General features: G+C 44.4%; 1 protein-coding gene across 1 annotated transcript in view; it reads right to left on the bottom strand.

Annotated features, from left to right (window-relative positions):
- RFX6 (regulatory factor X6) overlaps positions 1–11,981 on the bottom strand; it is a 114,067-nt gene extending 102,086 nt beyond the window's left edge. Inside the window, exons 1-3 of the mRNA XM_040428912.1 lie at positions 11,762–11,981; positions 10,841–10,997; positions 8,291–8,414 (exon numbers count right to left, since the gene is read on the bottom strand). Of these exons, the coding sequence (XP_040284846.1) occupies positions 8,291–8,414; positions 10,841–10,997; positions 11,762–11,981 (501 nt within the window). The remainder of the gene's footprint in view (positions 1–8,290; positions 8,415–10,840; positions 10,998–11,761) is intronic.
- Between the last annotated feature and the right edge of the window lie 6,810 nt (positions 11,982–18,791).

Genomic DNA, 18,791 nt, shown 5'->3' with positions numbered 1-18,791 from the left:
GCTCATGTGTGCCAGGCTGCCCAGAGGTAAGGACAAGCTGTCCTCTGTGGGAGGCGTATCGTCATCGTCCTGTGTTTCCCCCCAGCCACGCACCAGTGATGGGCCCGAGCTGCTTTGGGTGCCAGCCCGCTGTGAACATGCTTCATCCTCATCCTCCTCCACCTCCTCCTCATCCTCGTCCTCCTCGTCCTCCTCATCCTCCAGTAGTGGGCCCTGTCTGGCCACATTTGTACCTGGCCTCTGCTGTTGCAAAAAACCTCCCTCTGAGTCACTTCGAAGAGACTGGCCTGAAAGTGCTAAAAATGACCCCTCTTCCTCCTCTTCCTCCTGGGCCACCTCCTCTTCTATCATCGCCCTAAGTGTTTTCTCAAGGAGACATAGAAGTGGTATTGTAACGCTGGCCATGTTGGTGGAGTACTCGAAACAGCGCAACAGGGCACACAGGTCTCGCATGGAGGCCCAGTCATTGGTGGTGAAGTGGTGCTGTTCCGCAGTGCGACTGACCCGTGCGTGCTGCAGCTGAAACTCCACTATTGCCTGCTGCTGCTCGCACAGTCTGTCCAGCATGTGCAAGGTGGAGTTCCACCTGGTGGGCACATCGCATATGAGGCGGTGAGTGGGAAGGCCGAAGTTACGCTGTAGCGCAGACAGGCGTGCAGCAGCAGGGTGTGAACGCCGGAAGCGCGAACAGACGGCCCACACTTTATGCAGCAGCTCTGACATGTCGGGGTAGTTGCGAATGAACTTCTGCACCACCAAATTCAGCACATGCGCCAGGCAAGGGATGTGCGTCAAACCGGCTAGTCCCAGAGCTGCAACGAGATTTCGCCCATTATTGCACACCACCAGGCCGGGCTTGAGGCTCACCGGCAGCAACCACTCGTCGGTCTGTTGTTCTGTACCCCCCCACAACTCCTGTGCGGTGTGGGGCCTGTCCCCCAAACATATGAGTTTCAGAACGGCCTGCTGACGTTTACCCCGGGCTGTGCTGAAGTTGGTGGTGAAGGTGTGTGGCTGACTGGATGAGCAGGTGGAAGAAGAGGAGGAGGAAGCTGAGTAGGAGGAGGAGGAGACAGGAGGCAAAGAATGTTGCCCTGCGATCTTTGGCGGCGGAAGGACGTGCGCCAAACAGCTCTCCGCCTGGGGCCCAGCCGCCACTACATTTACCCAGTGTGCAGTTAGGGAGATATAGCGTCCCTGGCCGTGCTTACTGGTCCACGTATCTGTGGTTAGGTGGACCTTGCCACAGATGGCGTTGCGCAGTGCACACTTGATTTTATCGGACACTTGGTTGTGCAGGGAAGGCACGGCTCTCTTGGAGAAGTAGTGCCGGCTGGGAACAACATACTGTGGGACAGCAAGCGACATGAGCTGTTTGAAGCTGTGTGTGTCCACCAGCCTAAATGACAGCATTTCATAGGCCAGTAGTTTAGAAATGCTGGCATTCAGGGCCAGGGATCGAGGGTGGCTAGGTGGGAATTTACGCTTTCTCTCAAATGTTTGTGAGATGGAGAGCTGAACGCTGCCGTGTGACATGGTTGAGATGCTTGGTGACGCAGGTGTTGGTGTTGGTGGTACATCCCATGTTTGCTGGGCGGCAGGTGCCAACGTTCCTCCAGAGGCCGAGGAAGAGGCCGAGGCTGCAGCAGCAGAAGAGGCCGAGGCGGCAGCAGCAGAAGAGGTAGCAGGGGGAGCCTGAATGACTTCCTTGTTTTTAAGGTGTTTACTCCACTGCAGTTCATGCTTTGCATGCAGGTGCCTGGTCATGCAGGTTGTGCTAAGGTTCAGAACGTTAATGCCTCGCTTCAGGCTCTGATGGCACAGCGTGCAAACCACTCGGGTCTTGTCGTCAGCACATTGTTTGAAGAAGTGCCATGCCAGGGAACTCCTTGAAGCTGCCTTTGGGGTGCTCGGTCCCAGATGGCGGCGGTCAGTAGCAGGCGGAGTCTCTTGGCGGCGGGTGTTCTGATTTTGCCCACTGCTCCCTCTTTTGCTACGCTGTTGGCTCGGTCTCACCACTGCCTCTTCCTCCGAACTGTGAAAGTCAGTGGCACGACCTTCATTCCATGTGGGGTCTAGGACCTCATCGTCCCCTGCATCGTCTTCCACCCAGTCTTGATCCCTGACCTCCTGTTCAGTCTGCACACTGCAGAAAGACGCAGCAGTTGGCACCTGTGTTTCGTCATCATCAGAGACGTGCTGAGGTGGTATTCCCATGTCCTCATCATCAGGAAACATAAGTGGTTGTGCGTTAGTGCATTCTATCTCTTCCACCCCTGGGGAAGGGCTAGGTGGATACCCTTGGGAAACCCTGGCAGCAGAGTCTTCAAACAGCATAAGAGACTGCTGCATAACTTGAGGCTCAGACAGTTTCCCTGATATGCATGGGGGTGATGTGACAGACCGATGGGCTTGGTTTTTATGCGCCATCTGTGCGCTTTCTGCAGAAGACTGGGTGGGAGATAATGTGAACGTGCTGGATCCACTGTCGGCCACCCAATTGACTAATGCCTGTACCTGCTTAGGCCTTACCATCCTTAGAACGGCATTGGGCCCCACCAAATATCGCTGTAAATTCTGCTGGCTACTGGGACCTGAGGTAGTTGGTTCACTAGGACGTGTGGCTGTGGCAGAACGGCCACGTCCTCTCCCAGCACCAGAGGGTCCACTAACACCACCACGACCATGTCCACGTCCGCGTCCCTTATTAGATGTTTTCCTCATTGTTCCCGTTCACCACAATTTTGAGAATGTCAAATTTGGGAATAGTTTTTCAACCCAGAACAAAAACTGTGCTTTTACGGTCACTACAAATAACTTGACCAGCTAAAACAGTACAGATTTGGTTGAATAGAAATGTGAGGCCTGTTTTTTTTTGCACTGTGTGACAGGTATAGGTTTAATCACAGAATTAGACTTGTATCTGCACGGTAGCGTGTGTGTTAAGTTTTTCTGAATGACACTATCAGCACCTTGAATCTAAGATATCCTTTTTGGGATAGATTTCAAGTAGGCCTGATATAGCAGAAACTAGTTATTTTTAGAATGGCAAATTTGGGAATAGTTTTTCAACCCAGAACAAAAACTGTGCTTTTACGGTCACTGCAAATAACTTGACCAGCTAAAACAGTACAGGTTTGGTTGAATAGAAATGTCAGGTCTATTTTTTAGGCGCTGGGTGACAGGCTCAACTTGCCCCTGATGTAGTATATGGCCAAAAAATAACCACACTATTGATGGTTAAATGCACTTGGGTGACACAGGCTCAGCCTGCACCAGATGTAGTATATGGCCAAAAAATAACCAGACTGTTGATGGTTAAATGCACTTCGGTGACACAGGCTCAGCCTGCAGCTGATGTAGTATATGGCCAAAAAATAACCAGACTGTTGATGGTTAAATGCACTTCGGTGACACAGGCTCAGCCTGCAGCTGATGTAGGCTATAGCAAAAAATAACCACACTATTGATGGTTAAATACACTTGGTGATAGCTTGTGCTGGCGCACCACAAGCCACAAAATGGCCGCCGATCACCCCAGAAAAAAGTGATATAAAAACGCTCTGGGCAGCCTAAAAAAAGTGAGCAAGTCGATATTAGCACTTCAATGATCCACAGCTGGAGATCGATCACTGAATTAAGTCATTTGGAGGAGTTAATCTGCCTAATCTCGCCCTAACGTCGCAGCAGCAACCTCTCCCTATGCTTGAATCAGCAGAGTGACGTGCAGCGCTACGTGACCCAAGCTTATATAGAGGCTGGGTCACATGCTGCACTGGCCAATCACAGCCATGCCAATAGTAGGCATGGCTGTGATGGCCTCTTGGGGCAAGTAGTATGACGCTTGTTGATTGGCTGCTTTGCAGCCTTTCAAAAAGCGCCAAGAAAGCGCCGAACACCGAACCCGAACCCGGACTTTTACGAAAATGTTCGGGTTCGGGTCCGTGTCACGGACACCCCAAAATTCGGTACGAACCCGAACTATACAGTTCGGGTTCGCTCATCCCTACTCACAGATGAAGACAGAAGAGAAGCTGGCTGCGCGAACAAGTGGATTAAGGTGAGTTAAATTATTTATATTTATATAACCATGTTATAAGGGGAAATAATACAATCTATACTACAACTAACCTAAACCTGAACTTCTGTGAAGAAGTTCGGGTCTGGGTACCACAGTCGGTTTTTTATCACGCGCGTGCAAAACACATTGCACCCGCACGATAAAAACTGAACATCGGAACGCAATCGCAGTCAAAACTGACTGCAATTGCGTTCCTACTCTCGCGGGTTTGCCGCAATGCACTGGGACGCATCCGGACCTAATCCGGACACGCCCGTGTGAAAGAGGCCTAAAGGAAAAGAACGATGGCCTATTTGTGCTCTCTCAGTCTTCTGCATCAGAGAGTACAGCACTTTTTCCTATAGTGTGCAAGCACAGCCACCACTGATGGATTGCAAGGTGGTCGTAACCATGGAAATGAGCAGTGTGTAATGTGATGGAATAATGAATCAACTCTAGTGGTCGGAAAGTGTACCTCATAGAAAAAAAAAAACATGTGTCCACAGTCCCCCAGTTCCAGCAATGCCTCCCTGGTTCTGGCCCCCTGTCAGTGGCCTCACTGGTCATATGTACTTGAACAACATGTCACTAGAATGTCACTAGCAGTGATTCGCTATTCATACACACGTGACGATTGAGGCCAGTGATTGGCTGCAGCAGTTACAGGGCCAAGCTACTTTCAGAAACAGCCAGAAGCAGGGGACTGTGGGACTGCGGACACGTGTTTTTTTTCTGTATGGGGTACACCTGGGGTTGTCAGCTACTAGGCCGGATGCTGAATTATGGACAGTGGATTTTTTTTCTTTTTTTTAAATGGAGAACGCCGGTAAAGCGGTAAACCTCCTCTTTTAAAGATGTAAATCTGTTGCACACAACCGTATATTTTATCAGCAAGCCATGCTTATTACTTTTAAGATTACTACATAAGTACATGTTACTTTACAGACATGGCTACCTTCAGCCATTATGGACATTGTTTAAAATACAGACGCATCCATAAATTATTCAAATATCTTCTGTATTACATCAATACTGCATCCATATTTTAAAGGGGCTGTTCTGTGTATTTCTGTTCCCTCCCTATGAGACAGTATTATGGACTTGTATATGGATGGAGGCGATACCGGTGACAGACTGGTGACATACTGTAGATTGATAGTACAGCAGGAAAATATACAGGGCTGAGGCACATTTAGAGCTGTGGAAATAAATATCTAAAGATAGGGCAGTAGGATTTATGCTTTTCACTAATTTTCTGCAAAATCCCTCTATCGCCTTTTTAAAATTTGATTTTGAGATAATATTAGCATTTTAGCTAATTGATTTCCCTTTCTACATTATTCTTAATCATGTTGTAAGTGCTATGTTTACTGTGTATACTCCTGGAGGGCAGGGATTGATGTGGAGGATGACACCTGTACGTTGCTGCAGAATAAGTTGGACGCAAATATCCATATAAAAATGTTCTTCTTTGTAGGCTCCCACATGACTTGATGGATCTAAACCAGGCATGCTCAACCTGCGGCCCTCCAGCTGTTTGCAAAACTACAACTCCCATCATTCTCAGACAGCCTACAGCTATTAGCCTACAGAAGGGCATGGTGGGAGTTGTAGTTTTACAACAGCTGGAGGGCCGCAGGTTGAGCATCCCTGATCTAAACAAAACCTGGTACATATACTCTTCATGATCCAACTTAAAATATTGAGGGGGGGAGGGTTGTCAAGTCCATCCAACATTGTTCTGGAAGGTTGTAATAAAGTAATGGGTTTTTGATGCAACATGCATTAAAATGCATACATTAATAATACACTGTAACTGCTGAGGCACTGCTTCTCACTTATTCTGATCCTATAGAAGCCAATGACAGCACAGCCTTCATTTTACAACATCAATTCTTACAATACCATAGACCTATGTTTACCAACCTTTGGCTCTCATACCCTGATGATTGCCGGTTGTCTCAGCATGATGGGAGTTGTAGTTTTGCATCAGATAGAGAGTCACAGGTGGGTAAACACAGATCTACTAGTACATGGTACCTCCCAAATTTTGAAAAGGTCAAAGAGGGACCATAGCAGCGGCGGCCCATTAGTACCCCCGCATAGTATTTATGCCCCCATAGTGCCCCTATACAGTAGTTATGCCCCTGCACAGTATTTATGCCCCATAGTGACCCCACACAGTATTCATGCCCCCATAGTGCCCCCACACAATATCCGTTCTCCCAGTCATTGGAGCCCCTTTGCCTAGAGACTGTTGAATCTTACATCTCCTCTGCATTTCAATCTGCCTCTCATCTCCCTGAACGTGCTGTCTAAGAACTGTTTGTTGTTCATAGAAACTAATCACAGCACAGCTTTCATTTTACTATAGCAAACCTCCCAACAGTCCCAGATTTTTGCAGCTGCCCTGCAGTCCCAGGATGGCTGAGGTATGTCCTGATTTCAACTGTCTCTGCACCCTGAGTACACAGGGATAGTTGAATGCAACAGTGAAGCAGGGCCTGCTTCACCATTCTCTGACCTGTGGCTCCCCAGCATCAGGCGTGATGAGATGACACATTGGGCCTTCTGGGCTGTGTCGAAGGAGCACTGTGGCTGATCCCCAGCTGCGCGCTTCTCCTACACAGCCCAGAAGGCCCAATGTGTCATCTCATCACGCCTGATGCTGGGGAGCCACAGGTCAGAGAATGGTGAAGCAGGCCCTGCTTCACTGTTGCATTCAACTATCCCTGTGTACTCAGGGTGCAGAGACAGTTGAAATCAGGACATACCTCAGCCATCCTGGGACTGCAGGGCAGCTGCAAAAATCTGGGACTGTTGGGAGGTTTGCTATAGTAAAATGAAAGCTGTGCTGTGATTAGTTTCTATGAACAACAAACAGTTCTTAGACAGCACGTTCAGGGAGATGAGAGGCAGATTGAAATGCAGAGGAGATGTAAGATTCAACAGTCTCTAGGCAAAGGGGCACTCCCAAAACGTATACAAAGATGTCTTCTCCATGAATGGGCACTTGGGGAAGTATCAGGTTTTGTAAAGTTTGCATGCATGACCAAAGTGTTAGTGCAGCCATATACATTCAATAGCTATTGGCTGAATGATCTCTCCTGACTCCCTCCCAGCTCCAGCATACACAAAGTCTCGTCCGAAGGTGTATTTAGTGGGAGGAGAGGAAGAAGTCGCTGCAGGCATACTCATTCTTTGGGTGGATGCAAGCTCCCCATACACATTGTTGGCTGAACTCGCCGAGAACAGAAGGTTTGCCCATCAATGTGTATGGGGGCCTATGAAGAAGAAACAAACATAAATTATTTTAAAAAAATGGTGGATGTTTTCTTTACCTCTCTAATTAAGGCCTCATGCACTCGACCATTGTTCGGGTCCTCATCCGAGCCACAGTTTTTGCGGCTCGGGTGCAGACCCATTCACTTCAATGGAGCCGCAAAAGATGCGGAAAGCACTCCGTGTGCTGTCCGCATCCGTTGCTCCGTTCTGTGGCCCCGCAAAAAAAATATAGCATGTCCTATTCTTGTCCGTTTTGCGGACAAGAATAGGCATTTCTACAATGGGCCGCCCGTTTCGTTCCGCAAATTGCGGAAGGCACACAGGCTGCATCCGTTTTTTGCGGATCCGCGGTTTACGGACCCCAAAAAACGGAACGGTCGTGTGCATGAGGCCTTAGTCAAAGACAATTCTAAGTATTTCTAGGAAAGAAATAGCTTTAGAAAATATTTATATAGATAGATGTACACTCAGGCAATGCCAGATATATATGCTAGTGTAAGGCCTCATGCACACGAACGTTGTTTGTTTCCGTGTCCATTCAGTTTTTTTGCGGATAGGATGCGGACCCATTCATTTCAATGGGTCCGCAAAAAATGCGGACAGCAGACCGTGGGCTGTCCGCATCAGTATGTCCGTTCTGTTGCCCCGCAAAAAAAATAGTGCATGTCCTATTTTTTTCTAGTTTGTGGACAATGATAGGTATTATTACAATGGATCCGCAAAAAAAACGGATGCCATACGGAACGTCATCCGTTTTTTTTTTTTTGCGGATCTGCAATTTGGGCATGTAGCCTAACATAAATATTTTGCAAAATACATAGCAAGTGTACAGTGTGTCTGTGGTTAGTTATCACAAATTCACTTCACATTTTGACTTTTGGTTTTTTTCAGCTTTGGCATGTGAACATACCCAAAGAGGTTCTTTAGTAAAAACTGATTACATACCTTTCCAAAAGTTGCTGCACATGCTGGCTCTAATTTCTCCTTTCTGCAGAAGTCTAAATAGTGGGCATACAATATGCATCGGGGCAGGCAAACTCCTTCACATACAATATAATTCTCCTCCAACCTGTAAAGACAAGTCACTACTATAAGTACCAGTGCTACTCACCTCCTAGTAAAGGTTTATAGACAAAATGCATAAGCAGTTTATGGTGCGGCCCCTTGTTTATCCAGAGGCTCATCCATATGTGCCAGCTACTTTTGTTTAAAACGAGGTTGTCTTGATGAGACCCTTTAGCCCCTTTGCAGTGCATGTGTGATGGGCCATAAATGAGCTTTCTAGGACTTATATATTGATGGGGGTCAAATGGCCAGGGGAACGCACTATTGGCTCTTGTTTGGGCCTGTGGCATCACATTCATCAGTCACATGGCCTTTCTGCAATTCAGTCCTATTCAAGCGAATAAAACTGAACAGCAAATACCAGGCACATGGTCGTACATTGTGCATACAATGAAGAGGCCACAATGTGAGCCATAACCCCACCGATCTAATATTTAATGATCAGGACTTTTTTTTTACTATTTATCACTTGTACTGTTTAAAGAGATGTACTTTTTTTTTATTTTCTGTTCTATTAAAGTGATTTTGTACAATTTTTATGACAAGTATGTCTATTTTTTTTTAGCATTTTATGCATATTTGGGGTTTTCTTTATAATTGATGGATTTTTGAGTGTATCAATGCAAATTTTGACACAGGTGCTGTTTTGCAGCTTCTAACAGTAGATAGAACTGGTGGCATTTGAAGGATGGAACTGAGCATGTGCAACCACCCTAGCAAGGTGGACAGAGAGATGGAAAAGAACAAACTGCAGGTAGCACTATACAGATGTATTTTATTAAATAACTAAATCGCTATACTAAGTATTTAATTACATGCAATTTCAGATCTAGGTGCTGGTTTGAAAAATTTAGAATATTTCTCGTGGTACAATCCCCTGAATAATTCAGTGTAGTTTTATTTAGTTTAATTATAGTTTGTTATTAAGACTGACATTAGATGGAGACCGCGATTGCAGCATAGAGTGGGGTGGAGCAGGTAGGTATGAATCGTCAGTTTCAGGAGGTATGCTGTGGGCAGTTGATAAAAAAGAATTATTACTGGAAAACCCCTTAAATACATTCACTCCATTGAATTTTTAAAATTAGAACTACCGTAGGTATTTTTCATCACTTATAGAAATTTTTAAATGGAATTTATATTTGTGTCTGCTAGCATCTAATGTCCATTTTGATATTTAACATGACCTAGTCCTTCTTTCATTTTTCCTTTCTTCACTCCCTTTTTCTCACCACAGTATTCCTTCCTTCCTTCTTTCCACAGTATTCCTTCCTTCCTTCTTTCCACAGTATTCCTTCCTTCTTTTTTTTCATATTTCTCCCTTCAGGAGATTAGTTAAATTCATATTAACTCTGCCACTGCTTCTGTTTTATACACAGCATTCACTGTAAAAGGCACTCCTGCACCCCTGAGTGCATCCTCTTAAAGGGAACCTGTCACCTCAAAAACGCATAAAAAACTGCCAGCATTGCCTCATAGTAGCCCCCAGTCTGTTCATAATCATATTTTTGATCCTGTAGTCTGATGCTCAATAGCTTAAAAAAACGATATTTTAAGCGCCATCAGCGCTATCTTGCTGGTCAGCTTCAAGTCAAGGAGGCAGCGGCTTACTCGCTTCAAGTCAAGGTCAGCACGCCCCCTAACCGTCCCCTCCCTCTCTTGTTTGATTGACTGCCTGAAGTGCGGCTGGGATCACAGAAGTCTCACGCATGCGTGGTGCGCCGCTGAAAGCCGGCTAACAGAGGCAGCCGGAGACGGGATCGCACCTTACCAAGCTGTCAATCAAACAAGAGAGGTGACGGTTAGAGGGCGTGTTTACCTTGACTTGAAGCAAGGAAGCCGCTGCCCCCTTGACTTAAAGCTGACCGGCAAGATAGGGCTGATGGCGCCTAAAATATAGTTTTTTTAAGCTATTGAGCATAAGACTACCGGATCAAACATATGATTATGAAGAGACTGGGGGGCTACTATAAGGTAATGCTGGCAGTTTTATATGCGTTTTTGAGGTGACAGGTTCCCTTTAATGGCCACCATAAAATCTTGTTTAGGCACTCATTAAGAGGTTATACCAGAAATTGGCTTTTTTCTTCACTATTTTGTTCAGTTTTACAACTTAAGCAATGCAATAAAAAGGCAGAAGTGACAAACTCAGCTCTACAGTTCGTTCTTGGCCCAATTGAAATTTACATTTACTGTCCTAGCATTCATTTTTAAGTTTCCAGTATCACTATATTCTGTATTGTAGTACTGTCTGGCACCAAATTATTTTGCATATTAAACCTCAGTATAAAAGTTATAATTGTGTTTATGTATGTAAAATATTTTATACAAATATAATATTACTACAACTAGATTTAAAAAAAACTCATCAAAGCATTTAAATGTGTGACATTTTTCTATTCCCTCCTTCAATTATTATTTTTTACTTACCACTGTAGAGTAAGTTGTGTCTGCTTCTTTTTATCCCTAATGATCTGTGTGATTGATTTCTTCTGAGTTGTCTTGTTACACATTGCACTGGTTTTCCTATAAATAATATCCAGATCTTCATCGTCTGATGAAAATGTGTCATTTGTCATGTGCAGCTCTAAATACAAATAGTAATGAAAACACCAAGTCAATATATTTATTCATTGTGTGTTTCTTTATATCCTCCTAGTCACAAGATAAATAGTATGTATACCGTAGTTCATTGTTATACTTAGGGCTCATACAGTTTAGCACTTTAGTAGTGTAATTTATATGGCTTCGATAATGCGGAGCCATAGAGCCTCTGTTGTACACTGTCCGGTGGATTCCTTGAACATAAGATATTCTTCCGCAGACAAAATGCTTTTAAGGGATCATGCACACGACCGTATGTATTTTGTGGTCCGCAAAACACGGATCTGCAAAAAATACAGATGCATTCCTTTGTTTTGTGGAACGGAGCAGCTGGCCCCTAATAATAATAATAATAATAATAGGACATGTTCTATTTTTTTGCAGAACAGGCATACGGACCCATATGGACCCATTGAAATGATTGGTCCTGCATACAGTCCCCAAAAAAACTAACGGAACGGACACGGAAAGAAAATACATTTGTGTGCATGAGCCCTAAGGCAGAATATTTCTATTCATATGGATTCAGAGGGAGCATGCCACAATATTTTTCTTTCTATATGAAATCAAAGAAATAAAGATACAGCAGAGGGACTATACACCTCTATGGAAGCACTAGTACATCTCTATACAAAACGGAGGTGTGCAATAGCCCTAATACTGAGCATAGTGAGAATTTAATATGTGTGTATATAATAATAATAATAATAATAATAATAATAATAATAATAATAATAATAAAAATACCTGTTTTTATTCCATTGCAAATTGATGTTTCTTCATCCCCTGGAGTCAGCATAATTTGATCTTCCCCTCCGGTACATAATCCCTCTTGTGTGAATGAAAGTTCTTTAGCCACCTTAGTTTCATAGCAGTCCTCAATCCTTGGGTTATTCCTTTTGTGGGATTCACCATTTTGGAAAGGACACTCTCCTTCCTGTGTCTCTGAAAACTGCTCAATTGGCATTCTATGAGCTACAGGTATTCCCAATCATGAAATGCATCAAAAGTAGTCCACAGCACAAGTTCAATCTGAATGTAGTTCAATGATCATCCCAAAAAAAAGCATCAATATATAACGTAATTCATAGAAGTGAACGTTCACCGAGAAGCTCCTGGAAATTAGAAATTACCTGGGATCCTGCCTTCTCCTTGTATAATGCTCCACGGGCTTCATGGACTATTTGCTTTTCAGGTCTGACAAAGACTGTAAAGAATGGTTAGAAATTACTGGTGGCTATTTTAAAGTATATCTATAAACACGCCCTTTTGTTGGCATGAATCTCCTATCAAACGAAAGGCAGTTGTTCATCAACAGGTTGGTGCCTAGAGTTCCAGGTGCTTTTATTTTGACAAAAAGTCAAGTAGGGGCAGAGATAATTGCACTGGATGTGACGTATCAGCAGCGAATTGGGTTATCTGTTGTCTTAAAAAGATAGAAAAAATGGTGGTGATCAGATCAGTGGCATTAATGATTAACAGGTTGGAACAATCCTGTCTGATCGTGTGAGTCAAAGTGATGTTTGTTTATTATGTGACTCCATATCTAACCTGCATGACTGAGTCAATGATGAAGTCTTTATTTCTTACGAGATAATCTAATAAAAGTGATTGCAGTGTGCATATGAATAGTTTCCTTTAACAAATACAATTTATGGTGTTTTATAGGAATAATATAGGTAATAAAAAATCTGTAGTAGCATAAAATATTCTACATATTGTGAGAAAGTGACAGGAAAAGTGACCAGGGATCATTATATTTACCCCAAATTCCTCTCATGTGTGTACTAGGCTTCAGAAACTATATATCTTATCCAGGGAAAGCTGGATGAGATATAAGGAATCCGGAAAAGCTGAGTATCCCATAGCAAATAGTTGTTTGCTAAGCACTTTGGTAAGTCCTATTTTTGGGGCTGGATTTTTATGGAATGATGGGCAAGTTGGTAGTGGGGCCTATCATTCCCTTCCTGGCCAGTACAAGTTTCCTTTGTAAAACAGTTCAGCTCATTACTGGGCTATTTAGGTGCCGGGTGTACTCTAGATAGAGAAAGCCATCTGAGGAGCTGGAACATATCTGGAGAGACTGTTACTCTCAGGGGCGGACTGGGAACTTTAAGTGGCACTGAAGAAAATACTAAAAGTGGCCCTGTTTTGTAGTTAGGTCGATACTGATAGAAGGCAGGGCCAGCAATATCATATTGTTGTACATTATACCACCCCAACAGACGCAAATACCACAGTGCATCACATAATTCTGCCAGCAGACACAAAATGCATCCCCAAAAACTTCCACTGGCTGGCCGTGAGGAGGGCTCAGGCAGCCCCCTTGACATCGGACCACCGGGAAATTTCTCTGTAAGGTCTATGGCCAATCCACCCCTGGTTACTGGGATTGCTAGCCTCAAAATGGACAGTTGCTCTTGTAGTGAGGTAAAACACATTAGGCCCCATGCACGCGGGCATATGTGTATTGCTATCCACAAACAGGGGGTAGGCAAAACACACAATGCTTGTCACCATTTTTGTCCATGGTTTGCTGTCCACATTTTTTGTGGCTCCATTGAAATGAATGGGTCCACATCCGATCCACAAAAAATAAAGTCTTTTGCATGGGGCCATAATGTAATTGCGTTTGAGTGGTTGGTAGTAAGCCACTTGTATAGTAAGGGAAACTTATGTCTAGTTAGCGCTCTGCCGAACAGTGATTGTATTGTGTTTTGGGCATGAATGTAAAAGCTATGGGGGTCATTTATGAAATCAGATATGTCAGTTTTGTGGAGTAAAAAAGTCACAAGTCATGCCTACTGCGACATTTCCATGACATCTGTGACATTTTTGCAACATTTCGTGATCCTTGCCACTTTTCACAATTGCCTATGTGTAAGAGCTAAAAGTGAGATTAGACATGGAGTATAGCTCATTTACTATGGGCTACTTTTGCAAAAGTGTCAACCTACACCAGGCAACCCCTGGTCTACTTTTGCACCTGAAGGTGTAAACCACATTGCCAGAAATATTATTAAGGTGTACCAGTTCATAAATTTGGTGCAGGCACACAAAGCCAAGTCAGACATAAAACTGACATAAAAGCAACCTTAAATAATTAAAAAAAAACTATATGTTTATTTTGTACATCAAAATAAGTTTGAAATCAACTTCTGTGTCACTGTCTCTGACTGCATTTAATCCTATTTTGCTTAACATTGCAAAATTAATTCCCACATATAGGGGGTCATTTGCAAACAGATATACTCAAATTTTTGGCATCTATCAGTCATAGATTGTGACTTTTTCCCCTTTTCCGTCGCTCACACCAGGTCTAAAAAAGGGGAGCATGGCGTGGATGGGGAAAAGGGTGGGCCAGCAGGTCCATCTCATTTATCATTTTCTATGCCTGTTTTCTTCAATCAGTATGGCCGTGGCGGCCTCTTCGCACTCAAACGGATGAGGTATTATTATTATTTTTTAAACCCCTGAAAGGCTTTATTTTTTATCTCAAATGCTGCGTCATTGCGCCTGCTACTACAAATGCGCTTTGTGGTGAAGTAAATTCGTCACAAAGCAAATTTCTTTGCGAAATTCGGCAAAGCAGTCGAATCAACGTTTTCATAACTTCGCTCATCTCTACAAAATATAACAAACAATTGCAGATACCCTATCTGGGGTATTGCAACCTTACCAAGGGAAATCTGGCATGGTCAAGTGGTACACAGAGGCAGAGGGGGCATCTCAGGACCTGAGCTCCGCTCTATGTAGAAATTATAATTGGTTATGCTTGACTTTAGGAAGGAGTTTGTGGTCCAAACTGACAATCAGATATACTGCCTTTCGCAGAAGGTTGGAGGAAAAGAACAACCTGTCACATATCTGAGCAGGAAGCTTAAACACCCTCTAAAAACACTAGTAGTATTGTCGAACATGTTGGGAATCAAGTGGACCCTGGAATTACTGAGGTATTACCTGCTGGGCCGACATTTCAGATTGGTTACAGACCATTTCCCCTCTTATTTGGATGAGTCAAGCAAAAGAGAGAAACACAAGAGTCACAAAGTGCTTTCTCACATTACAAAAATTTAAAATTTTCGGTTGAACTCAGGTCAGGCAAACTGCAGGAGAATGCAGATGCCTTGTCGAGAATACACTGCTCGATGGCTAAGGGTGTTTGACCCCACAGGTTCAATGAAAATGTGAGACATTGACAGAAAAGTGATTGTGGATTGTTATATTTCTCCAACATTTCTCTTAGGCCTAACATGCCCGCCCTGGACAATACAAGTTTTCTTTGTAACGCACTTCAACTCATTATTGGGCAATTTAGGTGCAAAATGCGTCTCAGAAGACAACCTGTCTGGGAAGACTATTACTATTGCTATCCTCAAAGTGGACATTTACTCCTGGTGTGAGGTAAAATATATCAATGTAATTTTGTTTGAGTGATTAGTATTAAGACACTTGTATCGTAAGGGAAACTTAAATGTTGTTTGCATTCAGCAGAGCAGTGGCTGATTTGTGTTTTGGGTCTAAAGCCCTGTTTGAAATGAACTTCTCTCTCACTGTCTGTGGCTGCATTTGATCCTATTTTGCCTACAACGAGTATATAAAATCAATGTGATTTTAATTTTTTCTTGTAGTGAAGCCATGGTATTCATTTTATTGAGATTTACTGCTCATAGTTTCTTTCTGAATGAACATTTTTCTACCATACAAAACCTCATATAATTAGAAAGACAGCAGATAAAAGAATCTATGTAATTATGAATATAATTACTCAGCTAAGCTAAAGGCCCCTTTACACGGACAGTATGAAAAGGCATTATCGGGAACGAATAGCTCATCCCAATAATTGCAGGCTCGTCAGAGGAAGTGAGAGCTGCATTTACATGCAGCAATCTCCTGCGCTGTATACGGATGAGCAATCACAGTAGCCCCCATATAGAGTCATTGTTTCTGGACAGCAGCTCACTGTTTACACAGCACAATCTTCTGGCACGAAATGATGATTTTGGTGTCTGCATCAATTTCTTTTTTTTTCAGTTCTTTCTAAGACAACTCCAGCCATATTTTAGAAAAATGATTCATTACCATGAAGCGTGAGGAAATTCAGCTTAGTTTAGAATACATTTTTTCCTAAAATTAAGACCGAGAACCACTTCGGATGCTTCTCTTCACTCAACACTATTCATCTGGCAATTATCGTGAACAATCATTACTAGAAATGCTCCTTTCCAATGTTGCCCGATGTTGGCCTGTGTAAAGGGAGCTAAAAGGGGTTCTCTGGTTTTGTAATTCATTTTTTCTTCACTGATGACCAATGTTATGGCCCCCAAAAACGGATGCAATTTGCGGAACGGAACAGGAGGCCATTATAGAAAGGCTTATTGTTGTCCGCAAAACGGACAAGAATAGGACATGCCTCATAATTTTTGCTGGGCCACGGAACGGAGCAACGGATGCGGACACCACACAGAGTGCTGTCCGCATCTTTTGCTGACCCATTGAAATGAATGGTTTCGTATATACGAACCGTATGCGGAACGCAGAAAACGGCCCGGATACGGAACTCAAAATACGTTCGTGTGAACGAGCCCTTAAGGATAGTCTGTTAAAGAGATTTTTTTCAAGTGTTTAATGCTGATGTCCTATCCTCAGGATAAGTCATCAGTATTCAATTGGTGGTGGGGTCTAACTCCTAGCATGGCTGCTCTGGTAAGTGCTGAGGCGTCTTCCTAAGGGCTGATGCACACGACCGTATTTATTTTGCGGTCCACAAAAAACTGATCAGCAAAAAATACGGATGACGTCCGTGTGCATTCCGTATTTGGCGGAACCGAACAGCTGGCCCCTAATAGAACAGTACTATCCTTGTCCCTAAGGTGGATAATAATATGACATTTTCCATTTTTTTGTGAAACGGACATACAGAAACGGAATGCACATGCAGTAACTTGATGACCAGTGGACCCATTGAAATGAATGGTTTTTCATACGGTCCGCAAAAAAACGGAATGGACACGGAAAGAAAATACATTCATGTGCAGGAGCCCTAAGCCAGTGGCTACGTTCATTTGGACCTTGCACTCCTGCCTATCTGCCCATGGCTTTTAGGCCTCTTTCACACGACCGTGTGTCCCCGTGGCTGTATTGCGGCCCACATACGGCGGGTCCGCAATACACAGGGCACCGTCCGTGTGCATTCTGCATCACGGATGCGGAACTATTCACTTGAATGGGTCCGCAAATCCGGAGATGCGGTGCGGAACGGAACTGAACCACGGAACGAAAGCACTATGGAGTGCTTTTGTGGGTTTCCGTTCCGTGCTTCCATTCCGCAAAAAGATAGAACTTGTTTTTGCAGAACGGACGGATTGCGGACCCCATTCAAGTGAATGGGTCCGCGATCCGCATGTGGCTGGCCCACGGTCTGTGCCCGTGCATTGCGGACCACAATTTGCGGTTCGCAGCACGGCCACGGGACACACACGTTTGTGTGAAAGAGGCCTTAATCAGAGTATAATATACATAGCTGGCTTCTACTTTGCCCTGAATTTTGTAGGCTAAAGTTGGTCATACACACTTTACCTTTGTCAGCCAAAGCCGCTGAGAACAGCAGGTTTGGCCAACACACTGATGTGTGTGGGGAGCTCCTGAATCTCCCCCACCCAATGCTTTTGTTCCCCAGTGAGATAAGCTGCTGCCAGACCTTTTACGGGAGCAGCTTTCTCCACTACAAATACACATTCTGCCGAGCTGTGTTCATGGAGCGGTGTGTTGTTTTGCAGCATATGGTGTTTCTTTCTAGGCCAGGGACGTCACGTTCATCAGTCACATGGCCTAGGCACAGCTCAGTCCCATGAAGTGAATGAGTCTGAGCTTTAATATCAAGCACAGCTGCTATCCATTGGACGGCACTGTGCTTGGTAAGCTGCTCACTACAGTACTGCGGCCTCTTCAAACAACTGATTGGCAGGGGGGCAGAACTCTTATGATCACATACTAATGACCTAAAAACTCAGGAAAACCCCTTTGAAATCAGGGTGTATTGAGACATTGTAGTCATAATCTCGGCTATTATAACTGATATACCTGTGATGTGTGAAAAAAAAACTTTAGTCCATGAAAACAACTTAGGGCTCTTTCACACTTGCGTTGTTCTGTTCCGGCATAGAGTTCCATCGTCGGGGCTCTATGCCGGAAAAATCCTGATCAGGATTATCCCAATGCATTCTGAATGGAGAGAAATCCGTTCAGGATGCATCAGGATGTCTTCAGTTCAGGACCGGAACGTTTTTTGGCCGGAGAAAATACCGCAGCATGCTGCGCTTTTTGCTCCGGCAAAAAATCCTGAACACTTGCCGCAAGGCCGGATCCAGAATTAATGCCCATTGAAAGGCATTAATCCGGATCCTGCCTTAAGCTAAACGTTGTTTCGGCGCATTACCGGATCCGATGTTCAGCTTTTTCTGAATGGTTACCATGGCTGCCAGGACGCTAAAGTCCTGTCTGCCATGGTAAAGTGTAGTGGGGAGCGGGGGAGCAGCACACCCACCGTCCGCGCGGCCCCTGGGGCGCCCCACGCGCATGGACGACGCGGTGATCCATGCGCATGGGGCGCACCGACATCACACCCCGGAGCGCCCCGGGAGCCGCACGGGTGGCAAGCACACTGCTCCCCCGCTCCCCACCACTACCAAGGCAACCAGGACTTTAATAGCGTCCTGGCTGCCATAGTACCAGTGAACGCATTTTGAAGACTGATAAGTCTTCAAATGCTTTCAGT

The sequence above is a fragment of the Bufo bufo genome, chromosome 4, assembly GCF_905171765.1.
Source record: "Bufo bufo chromosome 4, aBufBuf1.1, whole genome shotgun sequence".
NCBI lineage: Eukaryota > Metazoa > Chordata > Amphibia > Anura > Bufonidae > Bufo > Bufo bufo.
Note: the sequence above shows the minus strand (reverse complement) of the source record. Positions and strands in the feature narration are given on the sequence as shown.